A 25,379-nucleotide genomic window follows, 5' to 3' on the forward strand; every position below is an offset into this window, starting at 1 on the left:
TCGGGAATCAGTTTTTATATGCGTACCGGAAACGAATATACGTCTTCTCTACAATGTTAGAAAGGCAGTTCCGTCTGTTATTTCATCGTAGGTAGGCCTACACAAAAATGGCAAAAGCGTGTTCGTCTCGGTTTTTACTTTAATTTTAATTACATAATCCTGTTGGTTGCAACTTAAGTAGGCCTATGTCCTCTTACTGTATAATGTTTTTGAAATGATATTTTGGTCAGTAGTCTTTTAAAAAGTATTGTGTGTCCTGGTAGATAAATAGGCCTACATAAACAAATGAATAAATTAAATCAATATTTTTTGAATTATGACTCAGTCTCTCACATTAGAAAATCAATACATTTATGGCTTTATTGGAAGGATAACATAGGATAGATAAAAAAATAATCTAGCCTCTTAAATCTGATAATAATGCAGAGTAATTATTTTTGTCCATCACACAAGAACCCAAGGGGTCTGACAGATTTCTACCCTTGGGGGTCAGTTTCAATTACTTTACATCTCCGGTCCTTGGGGTGGCAGTAGCGTTTGCAGTTATCTAGTAAACATTAGAGCAGAGGACAGAAGTAGAATCACATTCCGGTACGTGACCTGGTGCGTCCTCCAACTGCAAATTCTTCAGATTTGACAGCGGGTCACACTAGGACACGATTATCAGGATCATGGTTTTCGAGGAGAAAATGATCTTAAACGGGGAACCCGATGAGGTAAAATACTACTTTTCATTAGAATTTGTGTAGGATGTGTTGTAGCATATTTTGTTTATGGCTCAGCATAGAGAAGCTAACGCGCGCTAGCGAGACTGCCCTAGGCTAGAGCCTCTACTGCTGCTGTTGACATGGACGCGTTATAGCTAAATGTCTTGTACAACAAACATTTGCTAGCTTTCTTACTACATGGATGTGAGGAACTTGGGATGTCTTGAAAAGGTTATTCATTATAAAAAATATTGTATAGGTAGCAGGGGCGATTCTAGGATCAGACCTTTAGGGGTGCTCAGCCCCTAATGAAAATGTGACATGAATACAGTGCCTTGGAAAAGTGCTAGACCCCTTATAATCCCTAATTTCACAGGATAACAATTAATACATTTATGTATTATTATGCAAAATATTGAATGAACTAAAAAACTAAGGATGTCCCTTCATGAACTACCAGCATCAAATTATAATAAACAGTAATGGAAAAAAAAACTCCTAAAAAGGGTCTACAATCGCAACTGACCGGTAGTATTGTACAGTACAGAACAGTATTGAATTTGCAACCTTCGGTTTGATGTACAGATGCACTGATAACACTGACAAGTACTGAAACTAGTAGGCTAAGTAGCTGTATAGCTACAGCTAATTATTGTTGTAAAAAGAATAATACGCCAAATGATATGTCTGTGTTGTTTTATAGGAGGAAGAGGAGGAGGAAGAAGAGGACGAAGAGGACATGGTGGTAAGAATGATTTAGATACTGTTGTACATTTAAAAATTCTGATGTTTACCGTATGCTCCTTCCTGCCATAGTAAATTCCTTGTTTGCGCTAGCTAACTAATTTGTCAAACAAAGCTTATTCTGATTCTGAGGAGGCTTCAAGCTGACCAATTTTTGGACTGTAAATACTACGTTGTACCAGTAGCTTGTGTGTTTATTGCTAGCAGGCTTGTCAATAGCTCTGTCACTTTTGACTTTCATTCAAGGATCCACTTGAAACTGTAAGGCAGAAGTGTGAACAGTCGGAGCACTGCGTCCACAATCGAGAGAGACTGGAAGCATGTGAGAATAGGGTTGGCTCAAGGTCTGAGACCGATGAGGACTGCACTGAGGAGCTCTTTGACTTCCTTCATGCCCGCGACCACTGTGTGCGTAATTATTCCTTTTTTTGCTGCTGACATGTACTCTGAGAGACATCAAGGGGACTGGAGGGGGCAGGGAAAGACTCTTATAAAGGAAAACCAGTCTGCTTGTTGAGCTGTCAAACTGGCACAGCACTGTGTGTCCAATCGATGTAAAACCTCCTCACATTAATCCATTAATCCCATTGTTTACCTGAACATAAGTAGTATTGCATGACATGTCAGCATTTCAACCAGCAGTCTTTATTCATGTAATTTGGGTTATGGATAGGCATTTGTGTCATTTCATTTTTGGTAGATAAACGTACCGTTAAAACATTGCAATAGTACACTTATTGCACTGTACAATCCAGTACGTTTTCTGCTTTCAATGGCTTTGATATTTCTAACAATTTTGGAATGAGGCTGTAGTTGGATTTCCACAGGAGATAGTGTGAAATTAAAGTCCTGATCCAAATAAACCCCTTCTCTGGGCTGTAATCGGAAAGCATTTGTGGAGAAGTACAATCTTACTAGCCATCCAGAAGACAAGTTGGTGACATCATAAACACCTGTCAAAGCATCAACATCAGATTCCCAGGACACATAGTAGTTGATCTGAGATGAGACACAGGCCTTTGCTGTACATTTCAGCTGAGGGATGGTGTTAATGGGTGTTCAATCAATGTTGAGTGATGGATGTTGTTCCTTTGTAAACCACCCTGAATTGTATGTAGGTGTGCTGATGATTAGTCCATAATTCATCCAGAGAATGTTAGTGAGCTTGGGAGCAATTCAAGGATAGACATCCAGGCTACTTGTGTCTTTGTTATGGAGAAATGTTCCTCTTAATGTACAATTATACCTGTTTTAATTATATCTTCAATTTTGTCCTCTAGGTGGCACACAAAGTTTTCCATTCTGTGAAGTGATGTCCTTCAGGTCCCATCTGTTGGAGGATCCCCTTCAGATGTATAGTTATATTACTTCTGTGTCAAGAACATGGTTTTAACAGGTCCTTGTATGGATCTGTGCTGTATCTTAAGTACACTGTATCTGTTTATGTGAATAAATTGTACATTCAATGTCAACATTTCATTTGAGTGGTCAACTTTATTTGATCAAATGTCAACGACAACAGTTAAGATTATGTCAATAAGGCCTCACTTCTTGATAGGAATTGTTGAAGTGACATAGCATTTCCACTTTCACGCCAGATACAAATGAGTATAATCAGTATTGTCATCATGGTTAAACATGTCTTTGTTTTACATGGACCTGTTGTTATAAGAACTGCATTGCTATTAGTTTTAGAATTTTTTTGTTTGTTGCCAAATCTCAAAATGGTCCTATGTCATGACTGTTTCAAGCAAGATGCAATAATTAAAACAATTATTGAAGTTGAAGGATCCTATTCAAGATCATGTTACAGAAGAACCTTGTGAAGCCCCTGACATCTTCATTTTAAAAGTTTTGATCTCAGAATTGATCAAACGTTAAACTTTTTTGAGACCATTGAAAGCGTTTTGTTGTCCTTGGGTGTGACCCCCTAAAATATATATTTTTAGTAAAAACCTGTATTAAACGACAATTATGCAAATGTATCTTGCTAGCTCCTCAGGTTAGACAGGTTGGTTAGGAATAGCATGATCATGAACAGACACAAAAGGCTGAAACGTCCCCCGACGAGACAGTCACAGTGCAGGACAAGACGTCACACAAGTCACACACTCTTGTCGAATCAAGTTATGGCTATATGGTTACTGTGTAACTATACTGTGTACACCCCTAGCGTTAGCATAAAACTAGTGGTCTGCTACATTAGGCCTTCTGTCAGCAGCTGAGGACTCGCTACGTCGTTATAAAAGTATAGGCTAAGCTAGAGGAATATGGAAAACAGACATGTACTGTTTGGAGTGGAGATAAGCTGGACAGCGATTCTGACTGCTACAACATGTGGAACAAGTGCCATGGTCGTTTTGTTTAAATGGTACCAGCATCAGCAAATAAAGAAGAAAATTCAGAATGCAAGAACCAGAAGAGATGCGACGATACAACGGGCAGCGTATGCAGTCCGTCAGTTCAAAGATTCGGTAATGCAAATTATATAGCAGTAAAGCTAGCTAGCAGCCATAGAATAGTCAAAATACTGTGTTCAGCCATGTGTTGAAAGTCATTTGAAACCCTATACTGCTATTTTTGCGTTTAATGTGGTAAATTATGGTTTGTGAGAATCCTAGCTGAAATTTAAAGCATATTCAAATGACGATCACAACATTGACGCAGGGTTAAGGTTATCACATGTTTTGTGCTGCTGTATCATGTTTGCATGATAACGTTTGACGCATTTGTTTGACGACCTCCCTGAAATGAGTCTCTGCAGGTTGGGATGTCTGCTTCACTGAATTTTACTGCTTTACTGAATAGTAAAAAAACTATTGTAAAAGTTGAAGTACTGACTAGCCTACACCTTTTCACTCAAGTCAAAGTAAGTAAGGAATATGGGCTCTTACAGTAGCCATCACTGCCTGTTTTAATGTCACGCAGGTGACTGGACTTAAGGTTGCCAACTTTGTCACACTAGTATGAAATACGGAACAAAAGGTGGCTTGCCGCTGCAGTGCGATATGGTTTTGTGTGAATATAGAATACAATGTATTGTTTTAAGCCATTTGTCATTATGATGGGTTTTTGGAGAATTGTCGAAGCTACTACTGATTTACCATATATAGGCCTAGCGCGGCATGCATGCTCATTTTCAGATGTAGGTAGCCTATAGGCTACTACCTAGGCTACTGTAGATTTAGTGCTGCTTCTTTTACAGTTGTCAAGAAGGATGATTTCTGTTATGTATTTGATTACACAGACTGCCGAACAGTTATAAAGACCTCTCAAGGTTTGGCAATAAAAACAAAAACATAATAGTTACAACATTGGATGCCTTAACTCAATTTTTTTCCAGAGGGCAAGCCAACTACATTCTATTTAATAAGAGGCATTTCGTATCTGCAGTTGATACAGGTTTCACTTCTCTAAGTAATGAGTCTGTGCAACCTATCCTGTTGTGCTTCTATGTAGGGCTGCAGAATTAATCGAATTTTAATCACGATTTTGGCTTCCCCTGAACAAATTTGCTAGCCTGGCTGCCAGCCCAACTTATCCCCGCCCACAACAAAAATTTGGTCGGGAAGTTGGGTCTGGAGTAGCCTGGTCCTAATCAGACAGGGTCTGGGATGTCTCGAGTGACAAACGTTAACTTCCTTGAAGGCGGGTCCTCTGTTGAAGTTTAAAACTATTGGATCCGCCCAGAGCCACTCTGATTTGCCATAACCAATCGCAAGCGTTCGCCTTAGCTAACTCCTTCACCACTACTGTAACGGAGCTAGCTGCCGTAGCTGGAAAATCAAACTTTTCCCGAACCCCGTGGGGAGGAGGGCCACAACATAATGGACACCAACAAAACTCAGCAAGGAATGTTCTTGCTCCGGCTTTAACCTATATTCGGCAGCGTTGCCACAACGGCGGAATAGTTTCGCTAGCATCTTTCTCCGCCGCCATTACTGAACTACTCAAATAAGTGCACGACATTAACGTCATCGTTCTCAGCCACTCCCTCTGTTCGCTGATTGGACCTACAAAAAAATTGTTTCTGGAAACCGACTTCAGAACCGACATCCCTAGTACAGAAACAAAATCCAAATTGAGCGGAAGTACGTAGGAGGGCAGAGCCAGGCTAGGTCTGGAGGGGTTCGATTGCGGAAAAACTACATCCGAACTGTATGGATCGCCAATAGATAAATAAATAGATAAATACATACATAAATCAATATGGCTATGGAATAAATTATGAAATTAAAAAAAGATAGCAATAAATATATAAATATAGCATTATATAATTACATAGCTGAATCCATTTACCGACATCAATAAATACATTTATTTATTTCAAAATGACGTTTTTGTAAAGACAACATTTATTTATTTCATGGGACTTTTATTTCCTAATACCACATGTATTTATTTTTGAGACTTTTACACGCCACATTTATTTCCACGCCACATTTATTTCCACGTCACATTTATTTCTGTGCTGTATTTATTTCAGGTCTCACATGCAAACGAGAGGGGCGTGGCTATCGTCAGACCAACGCAGCAGATAGCTATGCTACATGGTACATGACCATGTACTGTATGGTACAGTGGAATCGCACTGCCGAAAAGCATGGCTTGTCAGGATATATTATTTTGGCACAGATATTAGATTTTGTAGAGGTACTTGGGCGGATAAGTGCTCTACAGAACATAGATATTGAAGTCTTAAATAGTTTGAGACTTATCGAGCACTGTTCGTGTGCAAGATGTACAGATAGTGGGGGGTGATAAGTGCCAGGTAATGTTAGCTAACACAGCTAGCAACAAAGAAGACAATTACTGCCACCACCGCTACATCGCCCTGCTATTATGTGGATAGCTAGGTCGATAAGGCACCTGATTATAACTATCTAGCCTCACCATTATGCCATGTATTATCATTTAGTGAGACGAGACCTGAAGTGAAGCCAGACCATTCCAGACATTACCCGGCTACTTCTTCAAATTGAAGACAAGTTTCTTAACGCTTTGTTATTATTGGCAATTTAAAGTTGCAACTAACCAAGACGTGTCAGGACCAAAACCCATTCAACACGGCACACAATAACCAAACCCAGATATAATTTATGGAATTATTTAATATTAAATCAAACCACTACCACTTGAGTCGTTTTAATGACCATTCAGTGACAAAACGAGTTTGGCTGTTCAGGTATGTGCCAATACAGCACAACACTACTAGCTCTACAGTAGCTAGCTTTAGCTGAAATGGCCACACTGATGTGGTCCTTTTATTATTTTGTCAGCTAGCTAGCCGGATAGCCAGCCGCTTTGCCCACAGTTGCCGACATTGAGACCGGTGATAGCCAACATACCACCTAGGAAAACATAGTGTTGGCAGTGATTGTTAGCTTTGCAGACGAGTTACACGTCACACGAGCTAAAGCAATGTTTACAAAGGTAGCTAACTTCAGCGCTACCTCATAGCTATCAAAGATGTCCCCACACGTAGGCTACTAGGTCACCGCCATCACTCCCATGGGAACCAATGATAAAAAGGCAGAGACGACACAGAGATTATAGGCAAAGCTTGTCTACATTGTATGCTTTTCGGCAGTGCGATGCCACTGTCACCCCCATACAGGTAGCATAGCTATCTGCTGCGTTGGTCTGACGATAACCACGCCCCTCTCATTTGCATGTGAGATCTGAAATAAATACAGCACAATAATAAATGTGGTGTGGAAATAAATGTGGTGTGGAAATACACGTGGAAATAAATGTGGTGCGTAAAAGTCTCAAAAAATAAATAAATGTGGCATTAGGAAATAAAAGTCCCATGAAATAAATAAATGTTGTCTTTACAAAAACGTCATTTTCAAATAAATAAATGTATTTATTTATTGATGTCGGTAAATGGATTCGGCTATATAATTATATAATGTTATATTTATATATTTATTAACAACTTTTTTTATTTCAGAGTCTATTTCATAGCCGTATTTATTTATGTATGTATTTATCTATTCATTTATTTATTTAATTCTGACTAACTCGGCGTTCCATAGAACTGGAGCTGTTCGGACTAATTAAATTGTCAGGGCGTGCTTTATACGATGATGGACAGATAATCAACAGTAACGTAATCAACAACGTCACCAAAGAGCACTTGGGTTGAATTCGTTTTCAACAAACAACATATTACGTTGCTCTGATTGGTTGTAGGTCTATCCAATTGAGCGAAGAGGCATTTGTTTTAGAGCTCGGTTGACACACGCCCCATAGTCACAGCCCAAAGGAGTTTTCAGACTCATATTTTGACTAGAATTATGAGTATGACAACGTCAGGCTACAAATTTGCGTGATGTTTAAAATGCGTCATTCCTGTCATAATAGTTTACAAGTTTCTTGTGTGTTTTTTTTTTTGCTTCCTAAAATATATTTACAATATGTAAAATGGCAAATAATGCCCTGTTGAAGTATTGCTAAATGTTCTTTATTGTTTTCTTTGTTTATTTTTAATTCATTCTTTAAGGAGATGCACTGAATTTTGGTGAATAAGAGGACCTATTTTATTTTTATGCACATATTTGTAAATTAGCAGAAATGTAGCACAATATGAATGTGAAGGCAGTTATAATTAGCCTAGGTCTGGAACTCAGCTGGAACAGCAGAAAAAGAGTTTGGTGGCAAGAGAACCACAGTAACAAAAACACACAAAACACAACACTGACAATTAGTTTTTGTTCCAAATGAGGTGCGTATAGATCTGTGTAGGGATACTCAAATGACCCAGTAACTCATTGCATTCCAAAAAGCAGTGAAACCTGCTAACCATAGGTGATGTAACCAGAGCAGTCTGCGTCATTCTCCTTGAATAGCTTAGAGATGTTGAGTTCACAGACACCCAAAGCTGAGCGCAGCAGAGAGGAGAACTCCTCTTTTGTGATCCGCTGATCCTCGTCTGTGTCAAACGACTGTGAATAGATTGATTGAAATGTTAGCTCTCGAAAGGTACCGTAGGCGTAGGGGATGTGGCCGGCCAGGGTCTCAGCACCCAGTCTGCTGCCTCGTTCATCTGTTAGCCGCCAACAAGCGCCCCAGGTGTGGCCACTTGACCAGGACCACGATAAGAAAGGTCTTAAGGAAAGGAAATACTACCAGGGGAGAGGGAAGCCGAGGAGTAGGAAGCTAAAACGTGCTCTCTCTACCAACCAGCAGCCATGTCCGAACACATAACCCGAACACCTGACCAATTGTGTTCCTGTGAGGACACGAAGGCTGCTACTAGGCCAACTGGGGAAACTTCTTTCGAAGTTTCTTGCCTTTATCCGATGTGTGTGCAACAGCCTGTGTTCTCCCTGCCAGAGGCCACATGGAAGTGAGGTCATCTTATTTCCTCAATGTCCTACCTCTGCAAACAACAACACACGTGTTGCCACACTCTGCATGTCCCAAATAGTGAATACTTGCTCTGTTTTCTGCCCAGCCTCCTATAGCCTACTGATGCACGTGAGGGGGGGCTGTGATTGGATGATGACAGGTGTCTGGTCATTTTCAAGTGTCTTGATCAGCACTGCAGCTGCTGCTGCTGTTGTGGCCTGTCAGTCAGTGGTTATATCAATGTAGCAGTCAATAAACGGGACAAGGGAGGTCACGTATCGGGACAAATTAATTAGGGCCAATATAAGAGACGTCCGGCTAATACAGGACAGTTGGCAACCCTAACCTCACATAATACGTTGATACAAGAAGACACTACGCAGCGCATTCACCAGGAATCCTTTTTGACGTCAACAGTTTCCAACATCTCTCTCACGTATAGCCATGCGTGATCAGCAGTGTCTCTATTCTCAGTCATGTTGACATTGCCAACTCCCTCTGTTTCATCCATAACATCAAGCATTCTTGTTTTATTCTGCCTTGCTCCATGGTAGCTTCATATAGCTTACGTTTGTTATGCTTGAATGAAAAAAGGCGCGCATGCAATGACAATAAATTATATTTATTATGCCACCAAATACAGATTAAAACCAGTAAAAAAGTAACAAGCCTGATTTGAAAATGTAAGAAGTACAAAGTACAGATATTTGGGTAAAAAATTTAAGGGGTGAAAGTACAAAGTCTGGAAAATAAATAGGGATGTAAAGTACCGATACCAGAACAAAGTATTTGGTTACTTCCCATCTCTGGTTCCGAATGAGAATGTGACACGGATACAGAGCCTTGCTTGTTGGGCCAGGTGCGTCTGTAAAAACATGTATCCACTGTATCTCCGACGGCAGTGTCGCCATTCATTTTGGCCGGGACTGCAGCCCCAAACCTTTTGAGTGTATCTGTGATTCTCGATCGCAAATAACATCCGGGGTTCTCTTGTTTGCAAACAAAGTTAACTTAATGAACCTGACGAAACTCCGGAAACTGTTCTAAACTGCTACCTACTTTCTTTTAGTTTCTTCAATTCGCCAAAAGCAATAACAAGATACTGGGGGAGTACGCTGTGTGAAAGATTAATTGTTTTGAGTGCTAAGCTATAGTTTTCCTTTGGTTTGTATTATCCGTCTTATGAAGTCTGTGAATTTAAGGGATTGGCTTCATTTATTGTTATGTTAATTGTAACAATTTCATATATTTGATGTTAATGAACATGAAGTTAGTGACGTTTTAAAGGTATACAAGCCTCACTCTAACCACGTTTGGTGCGCTTGGCAAATGAGGGTGTCAAACAAGTTTATGGAACATTGGAAGCTGTTGTAACACTAACTGAGATTAATTGACACTCGCTTTATTTGCTGATGTCCCTAGCTGAGGTCAAATAAAGCCTACTCAAGGTCCTATGTTAAGTTTGGACTAACCCCCGAATGTTAAGAATAACCTGTCAACAATAGCATAATAATTCCTGAAATTCAGTTATGGCTTTTGCTTTTGGTGTGCCACACACTTCACTGGATAACAATTTACATGTATTTATTATTTATTAATACAGTTATTTAACAATAAATGAATAATCCATATTGTTTTAACATTGGCTCAACTCAGCAGGGAACAGTCACAACCCTCTTAACCCTTCTCTCCCCTTTTGGCTAAAAACATCTCTGTGTGTCTGTCTGTCTGTGTATTTTTTAGAATGGGATTTTAGGACAGCGAGTTTCCCACAATTATCTCAAGTACAGCACATGAGCACAATTGTAGCTGTTAGCCTAACTACAAACTGTACCATACTTTGTCTACAGTTAGTGTTATTAATCCTAATGCAAAATGGCATAGAAATCGGGAAAATGTTAGTACATTTGTCTAGTTGTCAATCGCCCTTCTTATGTATGTATTTGTTTCAGATTATGTCTTAAGTGAGTAAAACATCACAGAAAATGATTTGATGAAAAACATTGTGACAAGTGTTCAGTCGAATCTTGGTCGAGCAAACAAAATCTTAGTCGGGGACAGCCCTACAGTATGGGGTATTGTATGTACAATATGTGCGTTAAATAAAGTAGAAAATTGTAAAATGTTTGAAAGGTTGTGTGAACACTTCATTTACAGTCAATGTAATAGAGAATCATATATCCTATTTATTTTTGCAGCACTCTGTCACAGACACTTCTCATATCCTTTCCTTGCCCCTGGCTGAGTTAATCAAGAAACTAAAAGATGGCTCTCTCAGTCCTGAAACTGTCTTCCACTCCTACATGGAAAAGGTAGGCTATACCCATCTCAGCAATTTAATGAGAACTCAATAATTGACTAACCAACATGTTTGTGAAATGATCAAACTTCTTTTCTGAAATTACTTCAGAATTGTGTGTAAAATAGTGTTACCAGAGTAGAAACACAGTTCATGGTGACTTACTGACCTATAGATAAATGTGGCCTCTGCAAATTAGCCTAAACTGACTAACATGTGCTGACAAAATTGCAAAAGTTACCCCCATCCCCCCCTACCACATTAGGTGAGGAGAGAAAGCTGATTATTCACTTAACACTTTCTAAACAGACCTTGGAGGTGAATAAGAGGCTCAACTGTTGCACTGAGATTCTACTGGAAAGTTTTGACCAGCTCAAAAATATTGGGTACTGCAAGGAAGGTCTTCTTTATGGTGTCCCCATCAGCATCAAAGACAATTTGGGATTCAAGGTACCTACATTTAGACAAAGTTGACATGGTGTCTCCTTCCCTGTGGAAGCTGTGGTGGTTTCAAGAAGATATCCTCATAACCTAGGGAAGAAGGTCAACCTAATAAGTTAATATTGTTCTGTGTATACAGGGTCATGACTCCTCATGTGGTGTGGTCTGTAAATTGGACCAGCCTGTTCCAGAGGACAGTGTGTTGGTGAAGGTTCTGAAGACACAGGGAGCCATTCCCTTTGCCAAAACCAACATTCCCCAAGGCCTTCTAAAGTAATACGAAACCAAATCTTTTTTTCTTGCCAAATAATCTTAAAATGCTCAGCAAAGGAATAACAGACTAATTATAAATGATTACCATGTACTTGTAGAACATGGCATCTTGTATTTTAAACATCATAAGAACATCTTGGCCTTACTTAGAACTTATATGACCCGAGTCCTTTCTCCTCTCCTTCATATCCAGTTACGACTGCAGCAATCCCATTTTTGGGCAGACTGTGAACCCGCACAATTCTCTGAAGACTTCGGGTGGTTCCTCCGGGGGTGAGGGGGCTCTGATTGGAGGTGGAGGTTCTCTACTGGGCTTGGGCACTGACATTGGGGGCAGCATCCGTATCCCATCATCCTTCTGTGGCATCTGTGGTTTCAAGCCCACAACAAATAGGCTGAGGTGAGTATGTCTGTTATGACGGAGTCAGGTTCCAAAGGGTTGCATTTCAACATGGTCGTAACTGCGCGTAGTTTATGATGTATGGATTCACAAGACATGATTACATAATCTCCTGACTTGTATGACCTTTAGACTCACAACTGGAGTTGTGTTGGACATGTGATTGATTGGACATGTGATTGTACTACCAAGCAGGGTTTGATTTTGCGAGGTTATCACCATTCCTAGAAGATACACATTCCTAGAAGATACACATTCCTAGAAGATACGGTAAACTTTGTTGTGCGAATAGGAAGGCAAGAGTTTATAGAAACATACAAAACCCATTGGCTTTCTCTGATGAGTCTCTTTGTATACCGATATAATCCTAAAATAGAAACTGAATAAAGCACTAAAGCTTTGTCCTTGAAAGATTTGCCAGTAAGATAATACTTACCGGTATCTTTATTTGCTCCCAAGTTTAACACTGCCATGCAGATGAAAGAATGAGGCTAAAATTGTCTTGTCTTACACACCATAAGAACATATCTAAGCAACTCATACATTTAATGGAATACACTATTGGAATTATTGTCAGACCTACTCGTGCCTTAATGATGGGACAGTGATATCGATTTGCCAAACTTAAGCAGTCACACAGTCAGAATCTTTGCCAGCTTTCCTTCTTGCCTTTGCCAGCAGCAACTGTGTTGGTTTAAGCCTGGGTTATATTTCTAATTTATTCTTATTTGTTTAATATTATAGTTTGCTCATTTTGTGTTGCCAATGTGCAGCTCTGGTAGACTTGTCCATGTTTGCAATTGGTCATATGGTGCAAACATTTACATTTTACATTTATGCATTTAGCAGACGCTTTTATCCAAAGCGACTTCCAAGAGAGAGCTTTACAAAAGAGCATAGGTCACTGATCATAACAACGAGGTAGTCCCAAACATTGCAAGCAGCCAAAACATGAAGCATACATTGTGAAAAAACTAAACAAGTGCCAAAGGGAAGACCCATAATAGCATGCAGTTATACAAGTTACAAATTAAAACAACATGAACCACAAAAAGTGCGGGACTGTACCTGTAGAAGAACAATCAACAGTAAAATATTTCACAGCGAGTACAAGACTTAACTTCGTTATAACTAACCTACAAGAGCACCAAGTCACTCAATAAGAGTCATTGTGATCCTGGAGGAAACTAACATCAGGTCCAGCCAAGCATTCCTAAGTGCCGTTGTACTCCCGGAACAAGTGCGTCTTGAGCCTTTTCTTGAAGGTGGGGAGACAGTCAGTGTCCCTGATGGAGGTGGGGAGCTGGTTCCACTATTGGGGGGCCAGGCAGGAGAAGAGCTTGTGTTGGGACCGGGCAGTCTTGAGCGGTGGGACCACCAGGCGGTTGTCTGAAGAAGAAGAACACCACCCCTTTCAATTAAACACACTCATAGTTAGATTGGGTAAACCCAGGTTTATTTTGCCAGCTAATAAAAAGATATCCTGGGTATGTTGAACTTGATTCGTAGTATAGGCCGCTTCTTGGTTCATCTTTGGCTTAGATATTATTAAATGTCTTTGCAGTGGTCAAGGTGTTACCTCCTGCAGCAAAGGCCAGAAGGCGGGTAAGGTGATATGAGACTCAAATGCCATTGACCAGTCTTTTAGCTGTTTAGTGCTTTAGGGCATTGTGATAAACTAACAGTGTATTGTGTTGTACCTGTCCGTAGTGTTGTCCTCCATCGGGCCAATGGCGCGAGATGTTGACAGCCTGGCTCTATGTATGCAGGCGCTGCTGTGTGATCACTTGTTCAAACTGGACCCCACTGTGCCACCCATCCCATTTAACCAGAAGGTGTGCTCCTAATGGTTTTTATATGAGTTGCTTACCATCCTTCAATGCAATATTACACAAATAATGGAATATGGGTTAGATGGGCTGAAACACATTCAGGCATACTCCTACCTCAGGGAAGGTTAGTCAAAAAGTGAAATTTGAATACCATTCCAAAATTCTCTCAAAATGTGTGTTCAACAATACACCTTTCTCCAGGGAAACAATGTAGTGTCTTTTTTTGTTTGTTTTAAAACCTCTTTAATACCCTGATTGTAATGGCTTTCCAAATTCAAGTGATTGAAGGGCTGACTGATTTGAGTAAGGAAATCTGAAACATCCTCCAGAAAATAAACATGCCTCCTTGCAAGTATTTGAATTGGACTTGCAATGATAAGGATTTTCAGCTTCCAACAAACCTTTGTAGCGGAACGCCATTGAACAGGCATGACCATGTTTATGGTCATATGGTGCAAACACCATCCCTTTTCACGTGATCGGGCAATTGCTAGATTGGCAAGACCTGGGTGGACTTCAGGTCTTCTAAGTTGTCCAACAGATGCAGTTCTACACTACTCAAAGCAAACACCATACTGCTGCTTATCTGACTAGATATGTCTGTCAGATATGGTTTCACTCCAGTTTAGTTTATCATCAAGACAGTGCAGAGAGAGAATATACTACAAGACAATAGAAAAAACCTAGCATCATACTTTATTTTGAAAGTCAGAAAGAAAAGAAAATTTAAAGAAAGAAGCATGATAACATAACGAATGATTATCAAGATATTATTATTACAGATAATTAAGAAAGTATGATAAATGGAGAATTCAATATAAAATGTGACCATGAATTGAACATCTATGCTATACATCATTATTCAATAAAGGGTAATAATAGAATAAACCACTGCATGAGGAGGCTTTTCACTAATTATAGACTGTCTTACCTTCACCACTATCTCAGACATGTCGTGAAATGCTTATTTCAGGTGTACACATGTTCCAAGCCTATGAAGATTGGTTACTTTGAAAGCGATGGCTACCAAATGCCATCTCCTAGCATGAAACGAGGCCTGAGGGAGACCAAGGCCCTGTTAGAGAGAGCTGGCCACACGGTACGTCTCACCACAACCCTGCCACTCGAGTCTACAGTCTCCATGCCACTGCTTAATGCAGGGTTAACATACAACAACAAGGTGTATGTTTGAATTGGTCTTTGAAGTAAATGTTTGTCACTCCTGAACTTTTTCAAGACTGGCATTTTAAGATTCAACTGTAAATCTTATCACTAATCCACACAGTAATCATTGTTGTATCTCACACCAGTTTATGGCACCAAGTCAATCCTCAGTTAGGCATGCCTTAACTTATCAAAGGTAGTTTAATGTTCATAGCACTTGGCAGTGTTTCCTAAATCACCATCAACTTTTATATAGTGTGTGATACACTGTCTTTCTGTCTGTTAGGGTAGCTGCTTTTCCTGGATCAAGGGACATATAGGTTCAATTTTGTGCAAGATAGTCTTACTTATAAACTTCAACAGGCCCAGGCTTCTTCTTTCTGCATTGTAATACAAGCACATGCCAACAGGCCAAATGGGTTTTTGCACAACTGCAAAATAATGAATAATATTTTGAAATAATGAAAAACAACCAGATGGGAGTCCTGAGCACTTGACCCACCCACCTCACCCTGGGTCTAATGTCTCTGTGGTACGACACACACACTTAATTAAGTAATTGTATGCACATATGCACCCACTTCATGGGTCTTTACCTCATTGTTTTACTATTACTTTAATACATATCTTTCTAACTATGAATTCAATATAGCAAAGATCATGTTCATATTTGTCTTCTTTGCGGTCCCTCAATCTCTCTCTCTCTCCCTCTCTCTCACACACAATGTGTGTAGTTGGTGCCTTTCAGTGTTCCCAGGTTGAGCTATGCCATGCATGAGCTTGTTATCAAAGGTGTCCTTGGGGACGGAGCCAACACCCTGCTAAGCCACTTGTGAGTGGGTCAAATTCCCAAGGGAGATTATTAAAAAACGATTCTGAGTGAACAACCAAACAGAATCACGACCACAGTGTTTGCCAACAATACTTTTCTACAAAAGTGGAACATTTTATGTTGACGTAAAACTGAAAATGGTTGTCAAGTGTCCTTCTAATGACCTGTGTTTTGTGTTATTTTAGGAAGGGTGGTCCAGTAGACCCTTGTTTGAGACCACAGACTGTCACATACAATCTACCCCACACTGTGAAAAAAATCCTCTCTGTTCTCCTGAAACCTCTGGTAGGTGCTCACTTCCTACACCAGGTACAAAGATGGATATTCAGGCATCTCTGGCTTTAGCAACATTTGATTATAATTAATTGGTTTGGAAGTGTTCCACATATGACATTAATTTTCAGTGCCTATGCAGATTATTTATCTGCGAGTTTGGACATCACCGCAAGTAAAACATCTTTGCGTTCTCCTCTAGTTTCCTCGAGTAGCTGACTCTCTGGGAGCCACTTGTGGTGTTAGGTGAGAATCAACATCTTGCAACATTGACAACCTCGACCACACACAGTGGACTAACAAGTTTAGGTTCTATTTATTTGTCTTTTCACCATAGGTATTACAATAGACATACAGGGGTAACACACAAGTCCAATGTTGTTATGGTGTCAGCCTCACTAATTGAAATAAGAATAAGCAACAAACTGCTATCTGTTCAGTTAGTAGCTCTCCTTGCAGCGCCTTTGTTGTCATGTGCCAGTGTGTATACAATAAGTAACCATCATAAATGACTGTTGCCACTCCTTGTAACAGCTCTGTACAGGACATGTGGAAAACCCAGGCTGCTATAGAGGTAAATATGAATCAGTATAAACCTTATTTTATGTAAAGCACCTTGAGCAGCAATTCCTGTATGAAATGGGCTATATAAATAAAGTCTTACTTACTTACTTACTTAGTATCATACTGTAGTAATCTCTGTGAGCCTTTGACCACTAACCGCTAACTTCACGTCAAGTTGGCAAAGGGCTCTGTGTTACACATTTGGACATTGAGATGTAGTGCTTTGGGTAATGCAGTTTTATTGTCTGTCACAAAGGACTACACCCAGGAAATGATAGCTGAGTGGAGGAAGTGTGAAATGGACGTGTTGCTCTGCCCAATGCTAGGACCGGCCTACAACTTTTTCAACTGTGGGAAGCTCACATGTACAGTATTTCATTCCTCCTTTGCTGCGTAGTGCACAGTGTTAACAGGGGACTTTTCATTACCTGAGATGGGACGCTAGCAAGGAGTTACAAAATGGCGTAGTCCAAAGGGAATTGTTCAATTGTGTACTTCAAACCACTTGCCTTAGCATAAATCCTTTGGACATTGTGCCAATGCGTGGTGAACTGATGCTGAAATAGTCATGTGGGTCTTTTTGAACAAATCAATCATTTTCTTTCTCTCTCTGTCACCCTTTCAGGTGCAGTATCCTACACTATGATCTACAATCTAATCAATTTCCCAGCTGGGACTGTTCCTGTGTCTACAGTCACTGCTGAGGATGAACAAGAGCTCAAACGCTACAAGGGGCACTTTGGTGATCCTTGGGACAAACAATTTGTAAAGGTCTGGTTTTATCTTTCAAAACATCCTTGTTTTACAAGTTTCATTTTGCAGCTTTCTTCCCCTTTCACCTCAGGTGACTATTGCCACTGGCCAGGCTGATATTTACATATATTGTAAATAAGATTTTGTTCTTAATGCCTGGTTAAATAAAGGTTACATTATAAAAATGAAACAAATAGTTGGACTGCCAAAAGCATACATTATTCTTGTTGACCAGATATTTGACCTCACCTTGCTTAGTTTTTCCATAGCCTCGATCTAAACGACAGTTTCTGAGACTAAATCCCAGTGAAAGATTGTGTGTGAATCTAAATGTGACCAGTAGAGGGAGGCAGTGGCCTACTCAACACACTAGAGGCTTGTTTGTGTGTGAACTCTGTGTGCGTGTGTGTCTGCAGGCAGTGACCGGTGCTGAGGGCCTGCCTGTGGCCGTACAGTGTGTAGCCCTGCCCTGGCAGGATGAACTCTGCCTACGGCTCATGAAGGAGGTGGAGCGACTGGTCAAGGAGAACAAGTGAGGAGGGAGAGTCAGGAGTCACATGGAGTCAGGTGGCTGAGCGGGTAGAGCATCGGGCTGGTAATCTGAAGTTTGCCAGTTCGATTCCCGGCCAGTGCACATGACGTGTCCTTGGGCAAGGCACTTCACCCTACTTGCCTCGGGGAGAATGTCCCTGTACTTACTGTAAGTCGCTCTGGATAAGAGCGTCTACTAAATGTAAAATGTAGAGAAGGAAGGCGCCTTGAGTACAATTCTACTCTAGGCTTATGAGGTGCACAACGAGATGCTCCAGAGGACTTGATAACGGAAAGAGGAAAAGCATAGCCTAAAGCAGTCAAAAGCACTATTCACTATCAGTTTGAATATCATTCGAAACACACTGTAAATCAAGTTTCAAGAAATTTAAATGTAAATCAAGTAAAGGGAGACTTGAAATCAATAGAAAGGAATTGAATGTATTTAATAATAATAATACATTGCTGCTGTGTATATGTATTTTGATTGATAAAATAACTAACCATATTTTTGGATATAAACCATATCGATATCATTTATTTAAGGTTCAAATTAAATCTTGTATTAAACTTGTTATAATAATGCATTTACTAACTCATTGGATTGGAAAGTGAAGCTGAGACAATAAAACTTAGTCAACAAGAAAATACTTTTGAACAATTGATCATTTTACATTGCTTAATCTTAAATCATTGTTTTAAATTAGTACATTTAGAGATGACTTGCATCTAACTACACTCATTAAAAAACTCTCATCAGAAATATGTTACTGCAAGTGCCAAGGTATCTAACCGTATTTGTTTTTACTTTTATATCCAATGTATCTAATTGTGTATTTTAAATCAAGTCTCCAAACTACAAATTTTACCTTGACGTGGAAGAATCTGCAAATTGTATGTATTTTAATAGATAATGTTCATTTTTGCAGAGCAAAATGCAGTTCACTGTCACATAAAAATCCCAAAAAATTGAATGGTTGTACGTGAAATCTATGCACATTTTATTTTATTCGAAATAAAGACATTGATATCGAAACCTTTTGTGCATGTCATTTAGACACAAAAAATTGTTTTCACTGTGTCTATAGAGGTCCAAAGTGTTATAACCATGAAATTCTACACATACATTTTTATTGAAACATAAGGAAAATGTTTTGTAGCGTACATATTACATTATAGAATTGAATGGGCACTTTAAATGTCCTCCCATAAGTCCTTGACAGAGATGTTCATTAGTAGGGTGAACATTTGAATAACCCAGCCCAATGGAAACTACCATTCTATTTTCACTATATCACTGTCACTAGTTATTCCTCAGCCAAAGTAATGTACAGGTGAGAGTACATCATGAGGAGGAATTGTATTAGCTCTTTCATTTGGCTAAGAGGTACCTTGCGCCTCGTGTCAAACAAGCCTGAAAATTAAGATGTAGTCTGGCTCTGTTGCACCCCCACACGCACACACCCCTTCATGCATGAGGTATCAGATGGGTATAATGGTAACTTATGATGGTATCTTAACAATGGTTCCCTGTTTGCACACGGCTTTTCAATCTTTTCTGTGGGCTCGTGGTACTGTGCTTTCTCAAGTTCACATTTTTGACTGTTGATCTCCCACCTGCAATATTTCATTTCACTCATTTCTGTGGCTTCACTCACGATCTCTCCGTCTTCTCTTCTCTTACATGTAGTCTCTTGTAATCTCACTAGAAATGTGTGTTTAGTATGCTCTTATGCACTTTCATCTTTCACACTTATCCTGTAGTACTTACTGGAGATGAAGGCATATGTATGTGTGTGTGTGTGTCTGGTATTAAAATACTGTAGCAAAAGTGTATTCATTTTTTATCCAAAACTATAAACTGTTGAAAACGTGTATTTTGTTCAATAAAAGGTTGCTCGACCTTTAGCTGATCCAGGTCTTCCCTTCCTATGTTGCCTTTGGCCCCCTTTCTCTCTGTTCCACCTCCGTGCCATATACTGTATGAGTGGAGATCAATTCTGATGCACTTTTGAGTGATGACTGTGGTGGCTCCATTACAGCGACTGTGATAGAGAGACCTAATGACACATAGCGCTTCCATCGGCAAGGCCACTGCACCATGTCTGCATCGTGTGTTTACCCTCAAGTATTGTAAATATGTGTTTCATTTGGTTTTACATAAATTTAATTTTTTTGAACTCTCCCGGGATAGGAGGCCATTAGGGACAATGTGTTTTGTTTTCCCATTACGACTTCCCATGCCATCTTCGCTATTCCATTATTGAATGGAGATGTGGACCTGTGTGTTGGAGTGAGGACACATTAGGCGAGGAGTAGAGTTTAAATTGAGAGGTCGTTATTAGCATTATCTGAGGCACATGGAGAGAGGAGACTGGCTCCGGCTGTGCCACTCAGTCAGGGAGCATTAAGCATTAAGAAGTAGCGAAGAAACCCTGGTCTTCTGAGAAACTTGACATTGTTCGCAAATCCCTGTGGTTTTTCAGCATACATTGGCAGTGACTTAAACACATGCACCCATTTCCACCGATTAAACTGTGTAATCAGTTATTGCTAAATATTAGTGCAACAGTTGTTACTGTTGGTGGCGCATTTCACATGCTGTACAATAAATACAATGCTGTATGTAAGAGGTAGTACCCCATCTCTGAGCCCAGAGTGTAAATATTTGTAAATAACTTTTATACATGCCCTAAGGATGACCTTTACACAAGTTTTTGTGTTACGAAAAGACTTTGATAACGATTGAGATAAAAAAAGGGCTGGGAAAGAGGAAGTCAGTGGATGTCGGGGGCAGGCTCAACCAATCATCTCCAAGATGTCTACAGCATGGAACATCTAAGAATGCTGGCAGGTCCCTCATCTCTTGAAACGTCTCATTGGTAAGAGCAGCAAACACCTCATTTACAGGAACCTCAGGCTATAAGGTCGGGTACTTCAAAAGCCATCCCAACATATCTACACCCTGCTTGGGTGCAAACAAATAAAAGTCGATATCGCCCCAACTAAACTAGGATGATTCTGTCTTAATGTGCCATTTCAGGGGCCAGGGAGCCCTGTAGTCTTTACAATGCAGTAGGATTGAAGATAGTAATGTCTATCACAGCGGGACCCCTGCCTTCACGTAATAAAAGTGATGAGTTCTGCCTCTGCAACCAAAGAGATACTTCTAGGAGACATGAGAGGGAAGAAGATTGACAGCTTTTAGGGACTTTGGTCCATTTTACCAGCCATTAGTGCCCGATGAGAAAGCTAGCATGCTGTGGAGTAGGGGGAAGGCAATGGGAGATTAGCAGACAGCTGATACAGGTGTACAGGCGGTATCAAACAGGAAGCCTGTCAATGCAGCAGGCACCAGGCTTTTTCTATGGGGCCGGGATCTGTAATGTATGCCTACCAATCTCTCTGTGACAGGATTAGTTGGGAGCTTCCAATGATTTGCTCAGATTCTGTGACTCAACAATTCCGTGATCCAGGTTCTAGCCGCTTTGAGGGCCCCCTATCCTAAATTTGAAAAGCTTACCCTCCGGACAAGGGACACTATTTTCCGGATGGTTCCGCTTCTCTTTGCTGCTACTTTCAGGCGTTCATCAATGCCGCCCCACCCCACCCCCCCACCCCACCCCCCTCAGACCACCTCACCATCTTCCCTCCATACACATCTGCTGGGTTTGAGTTTCTTTTCCTTTCTTCCCTCCGAGGGCTTGCTTGGCCCACGGCCCTTATAGCCAAATTGGTTTACATTGGAGAGATAAATGCACTGCAAATGCGCTTAAACACGTACAGTAAAAATTGCAGACAGTGCGTGTCAGGATTATCACCCAAGTCAGGGGGAGAAAGGAGAGCGTCTCTGCCACACAAAGCTGAGGAGCCAGAGTGAAGCCTGCAGATATAGTCCTGTCTCATCCACTTCTCTGGAGAAAGAGAGGGGGATTTAACATTTGCATGCTGGCCTGTAATTCTTGGAATTATATAACTTGTCGCCAACTCTTGCTGCATTGTGAAAGTATTGTTTCACATGGGTGAGCAGACTGTGGAGTTAGCTGTGCTGCTGGAGAAGGGGAGCTATGGAGTTTGCTGCTCCATACTGGAGGTAGCAGGTTCAGCACATGCCTTACTCATTACCAGTACTGTTGGATGAGACCACCCTAGACCCTGGTGAGAGAAACAGCCTCGAACAGCCCAGGAAAATACTCATGCTGTTAGGAGAGTTGGGAGAATATGTTTTTTTTTACAACACAATGCCAAAGAGTGGAAAATGTGAGAAGCATTTTATCTACTGTACTGCTTTATCCTTTCAACTTGTATGCACCAATAATGTCTCCCAACCACTGAGGCCTTTACCAGCGTCACATGATGGACATGACGGACATGCTTGGCTTTAGCTGCAGCGCGGTGGCAATGGGGCTTCCCCAGACAGTAGAGACAAACGGTGCCTAACCCCATCACTACGGGGGAAATTATATACAGGGAAACCACCAGGGAATCCACTTACAGACATGGCAATCACAGGGCACTGTTCAAATCCTCCTCCTTCTCCACCTGCTTCTTAGGTGGCTGTTGTTTTCGCTTAGGGGAACACCATGCTTCTTTCCCTGTAGCCCCTCCATGCAAAGCCAACAGGATTTGGGTGTAAACTTCCCAGAAAGAACAGTCATTCACCCAGGCCAGCACCCCGCCCCCCCCCCCCCCCTCCACTCACCCCACTGTCCCCCAACCTATTCTGTCTCCCCTATACCCCCGCCCCTCCCTCTGTATCGACCCCCTCCCCCCACACCACCACCACCCCTCAGACCTCCCAACACAATGGCCCCCAAGCAAGCCCAGCACAGAAATCATAGCACACTATTCAATCATTGTTTTCACCCCCTTTATGGTCCCACTAAAGGTTTTAGCCGGGGCAGAGAAGGAGGGCTGTCACTGAGGAAACCTTAGCCCATTGATGAAGTGACAGGCGCTGCCAGAATATGATCCTAATCCTGTTTCCAGCATTCTTTTAGCCTGCTGGCATCGCAATTCCTCCACACATTCTCCAAGCTGTCAACTAGGAAAATCCCTCTAATAGCGCATTGCCCAGATACACATCAAAGAGCTCCTGGAAACCTTCAGCGGCTTAGCACCATCCACACACACACACACACACACGTACACCAGGCATACACTACCAGGTTCACACACATACTCCCAAATTCATACACACTCTGACACAAACACACACACAATGTGGAAACCTATGACAGCATGAGCAGGCTTTAACATTTATTGACAACATCCAAAGTTTTTTTTTTTTTTTTTTTTTTACATTTTAGGAAAGTTGTTATTATAGTGATGTGTTCTAAGTTGCAATCTCCCATTTGAAGCAGGATAAGGATCCTGCTCTTCTGGGTTGCGGAGAACAGTAAGAGGTAGAGAGGGGATAAAAACAGGTGTCTGAAATTTGCTGACTCTAGGAACCCTTTCAGTTCTATTTCATCTTATTCTATTCTTACTTAATCCATCAATATCCCAACCAAAGGTAATCTTCTTATGGCAAAGCATTCTGTTTCGGTGGAGCCAAACCTTGGCTGACAGGGGGGAAAGGGGGAGTGGAGGGGGATTGGGGACTCTTTGGAGCTTGACACTGTTCTTCAGTCATTTCATTTAGGATTAGTTACTCTGCATTGGGTGAACAAGTGGCAGGGCTTGTGGTGTGTGTGTGTGTGAGAGAGAGAGAGACAGAGAGAGAGACAGAGAGAGAGAGAGAGAGACAGACAGACAGACAGACAGACAGACAGACAGACAGACAGACAGACAGACAGACAGACAGACAGAGAGAGAGACAGACAGACAGACAGACAGACAGACAGACAGACAGAGAGAGAGAGAGAGAGAGAGAGAGAGAGAGAGAGAGAGAGAGAGAGAGAGAGAGAGAGAGAGAGAGAGAGAGAGCGTGTATGTGTTTGTGCCTGTGTTGAGATGTGGGTCCATTAGCGATGTGCATCGACTCAACTGTTACATGGCATACAATGTGATAACAATAATCATAACATTGTTTCTTTCGTAAGATGGCCTTGCCGTTGCTTGAGCATTTTAAAAAGTGAAATGGTTGTCATTAAATGACCAAAAGTTTACATATTATCATTTAATTTAATTCCTACAGTTGCCTCTCAACCTAATTAAGGAGGTTGTAAGAGTGTGTGTGCACATACACTATGAATATGGAGTGTGGTGAGTGTGTGTCCGTTCTTGCGGTAGGCCTGATTTGCTGCTGTAGTGGCGATCTTACACAGTAGGGGTGTGGTTGGATATGTCCCGATTCAGGAGCCAATCAGCCCTCTGACCTGATCCGGTTCACCTGGTAGCAAACCACAAATCATCCTCGCCCCTCTGAGATCGTCAAGACTTGTAAGGCTGTCCAACTTTTGGCTATGGAATTTGACACTGCATTTCCCCCCCGTGCATTACAATAAATTCTATCATATTATAAAATAAAGCATTCGGTCTACTTTATATTTGTGGTTTATTCCCTTGCATTTAAACAGATAAATTACTCACATTTAGGTAAACAATTGAGAAATACATGTCTGGGATCTACATTGATGAAGTACATTTAGCTTCAGCCAGGGTGCCATTTTTACGTATGCTGTACCAAACTCCTATGCTGTTGTTTCGGTAAGATTTGGGTAGTGCCAATATAGGAGTCAGAAGAGTCTGGCTTCTAAGCGAAGATAACAATAACCAGGTTTGTTTTCAACATCTTCATGTAGGCTCATCAGGGTTCCATGGAATATTGTTTAATTCTCTTTTTTCCCCCACAGGGATTGGAACATTCCACCGTCCTTTTGCATAAAGCCACGATGTAACAGTTTGAAAATAGGTTGATTCTTTCTAAATCCTTAACATTAAAGGAGACATGGATTCACTCACTAACCAGGCATATGGGAACAAACACAGGGGGATATATACAACACTGAATGGATTCTTGCAGGTGGTCTTGCAAAGATACAAAGCAACGAGGCATAGTTATAGTGCATTGTGGGTCTTGAGACCGAATCGGACCTGCAAGTGACTGATGTGGCCAGGGTCATCCTTCACCTGTCTTTTTGTTTTCATGTTTGTTCAGCTGTAATCCTTCTTTCAGGATGCATGCAAAGCTTGTCGCCTCTAGTGCTATTTCTGATGATATTCAGGTTGGAGGGGTATCCACCAAACACGGGTAAATGACGGTGGG

The 25,379-nt window shown here is 40.9% G+C and overlaps 2 protein-coding genes across 3 annotated transcripts; both read left to right on the plus strand.

Moving 5' to 3' along the window:
• Nucleotides 1-552: 552 nt before the first annotated feature.
• Nucleotides 553-2,923, plus strand: LOC124487345 (cytochrome b-c1 complex subunit 6, mitochondrial). The gene is made up of 4 exons (XM_047049602.1): nucleotides 553-716; nucleotides 1,411-1,452; nucleotides 1,698-1,859; nucleotides 2,732-2,923. Exons 1-4 carry the CDS (start codon nucleotides 672-674, stop codon nucleotides 2,762-2,764), a joined length of 282 nt encoding a protein of 93 aa, XP_046905558.1. The 5' UTR covers nucleotides 553-671; the 3' UTR covers nucleotides 2,765-2,923.
• A 614-nt stretch (nucleotides 2,924-3,537) lies between these two features.
• LOC124487453 (vitamin D3 hydroxylase-associated protein) lies at nucleotides 3,538-19,217 on the plus strand. Of its 2 annotated transcripts, none has more exons than XM_047049805.1 (15): nucleotides 3,538-3,925; nucleotides 11,006-11,119; nucleotides 11,416-11,556; nucleotides 11,687-11,820; nucleotides 12,014-12,220; nucleotides 13,785-13,825; nucleotides 13,931-14,055; nucleotides 15,026-15,151; nucleotides 15,951-16,048; nucleotides 16,234-16,333; nucleotides 16,524-16,567; nucleotides 16,856-16,895; nucleotides 17,142-17,250; nucleotides 17,511-17,656; nucleotides 18,055-19,217. In XM_047049805.1, the coding sequence occupies exons 1-15, from the start codon at nucleotides 3,722-3,724 to the stop codon at nucleotides 18,172-18,174; spliced, it is 1,749 nt and encodes a 582-aa protein (XP_046905761.1). In that variant the 5' UTR covers nucleotides 3,538-3,721; the 3' UTR covers nucleotides 18,175-19,217. The 2 variants fall into 2 exon arrangements, with proteins under 2 accessions (XP_046905761.1, XP_046905762.1); XM_047049806.1 differs by lacking the exon at nucleotides 3,538-3,925 and adding an exon at nucleotides 4,158-4,320.
• The last annotated feature ends 6,162 nt before the right edge of the window (nucleotides 19,218-25,379 follow it).

The sequence above is a fragment of the Hypomesus transpacificus genome, chromosome 26, assembly GCF_021917145.1.
Source record: "Hypomesus transpacificus isolate Combined female chromosome 26, fHypTra1, whole genome shotgun sequence".
NCBI lineage: Eukaryota > Metazoa > Chordata > Actinopteri > Osmeriformes > Osmeridae > Hypomesus > Hypomesus transpacificus.

What these genes read in the sequence shown, in the direction of transcription:
- LOC124487345 (XM_047049602.1), top strand. Translation starts at nt 672, where the DNA reads ATGGTTTTCGAGGAGAAAATGATCTTAAACGGGGAACCCGATGAG. An exon ending in AGGACGAAGAGGACATGGTG is followed by an intron (nt 1,453 to 1,697) that starts GTAAGAATGATT and finishes CTTTCATTCAAG; the next exon opens with GATCCACTTGAAACTGTAAG. An exon ending in TTCATGCCCGCGACCACTGT is followed by an intron (nt 1,860 to 2,731) that starts GTGCGTAATTAT and finishes TTTGTCCTCTAG; the next exon opens with GTGGCACACAAAGTTTTCCA.
- LOC124487453 (XM_047049805.1), top strand. Translation starts at nt 3,722, where the DNA reads ATGGAAAACAGACATGTACTGTTTGGAGTGGAGATAAGCTGGACAGCG. An exon ending in CCCACAACAAATAGGCTGAG is followed by an intron (nt 12,221 to 13,784) that starts GTGAGTATGTCT and finishes ATGTCTTTGCAG; the next exon opens with TGGTCAAGGTGTTACCTCCT. An exon ending in CAGCAAAGGCCAGAAGGCGG is followed by an intron (nt 13,826 to 13,930) that starts GTAAGGTGATAT and finishes ACCTGTCCGTAG; the next exon opens with TGTTGTCCTCCATCGGGCCA.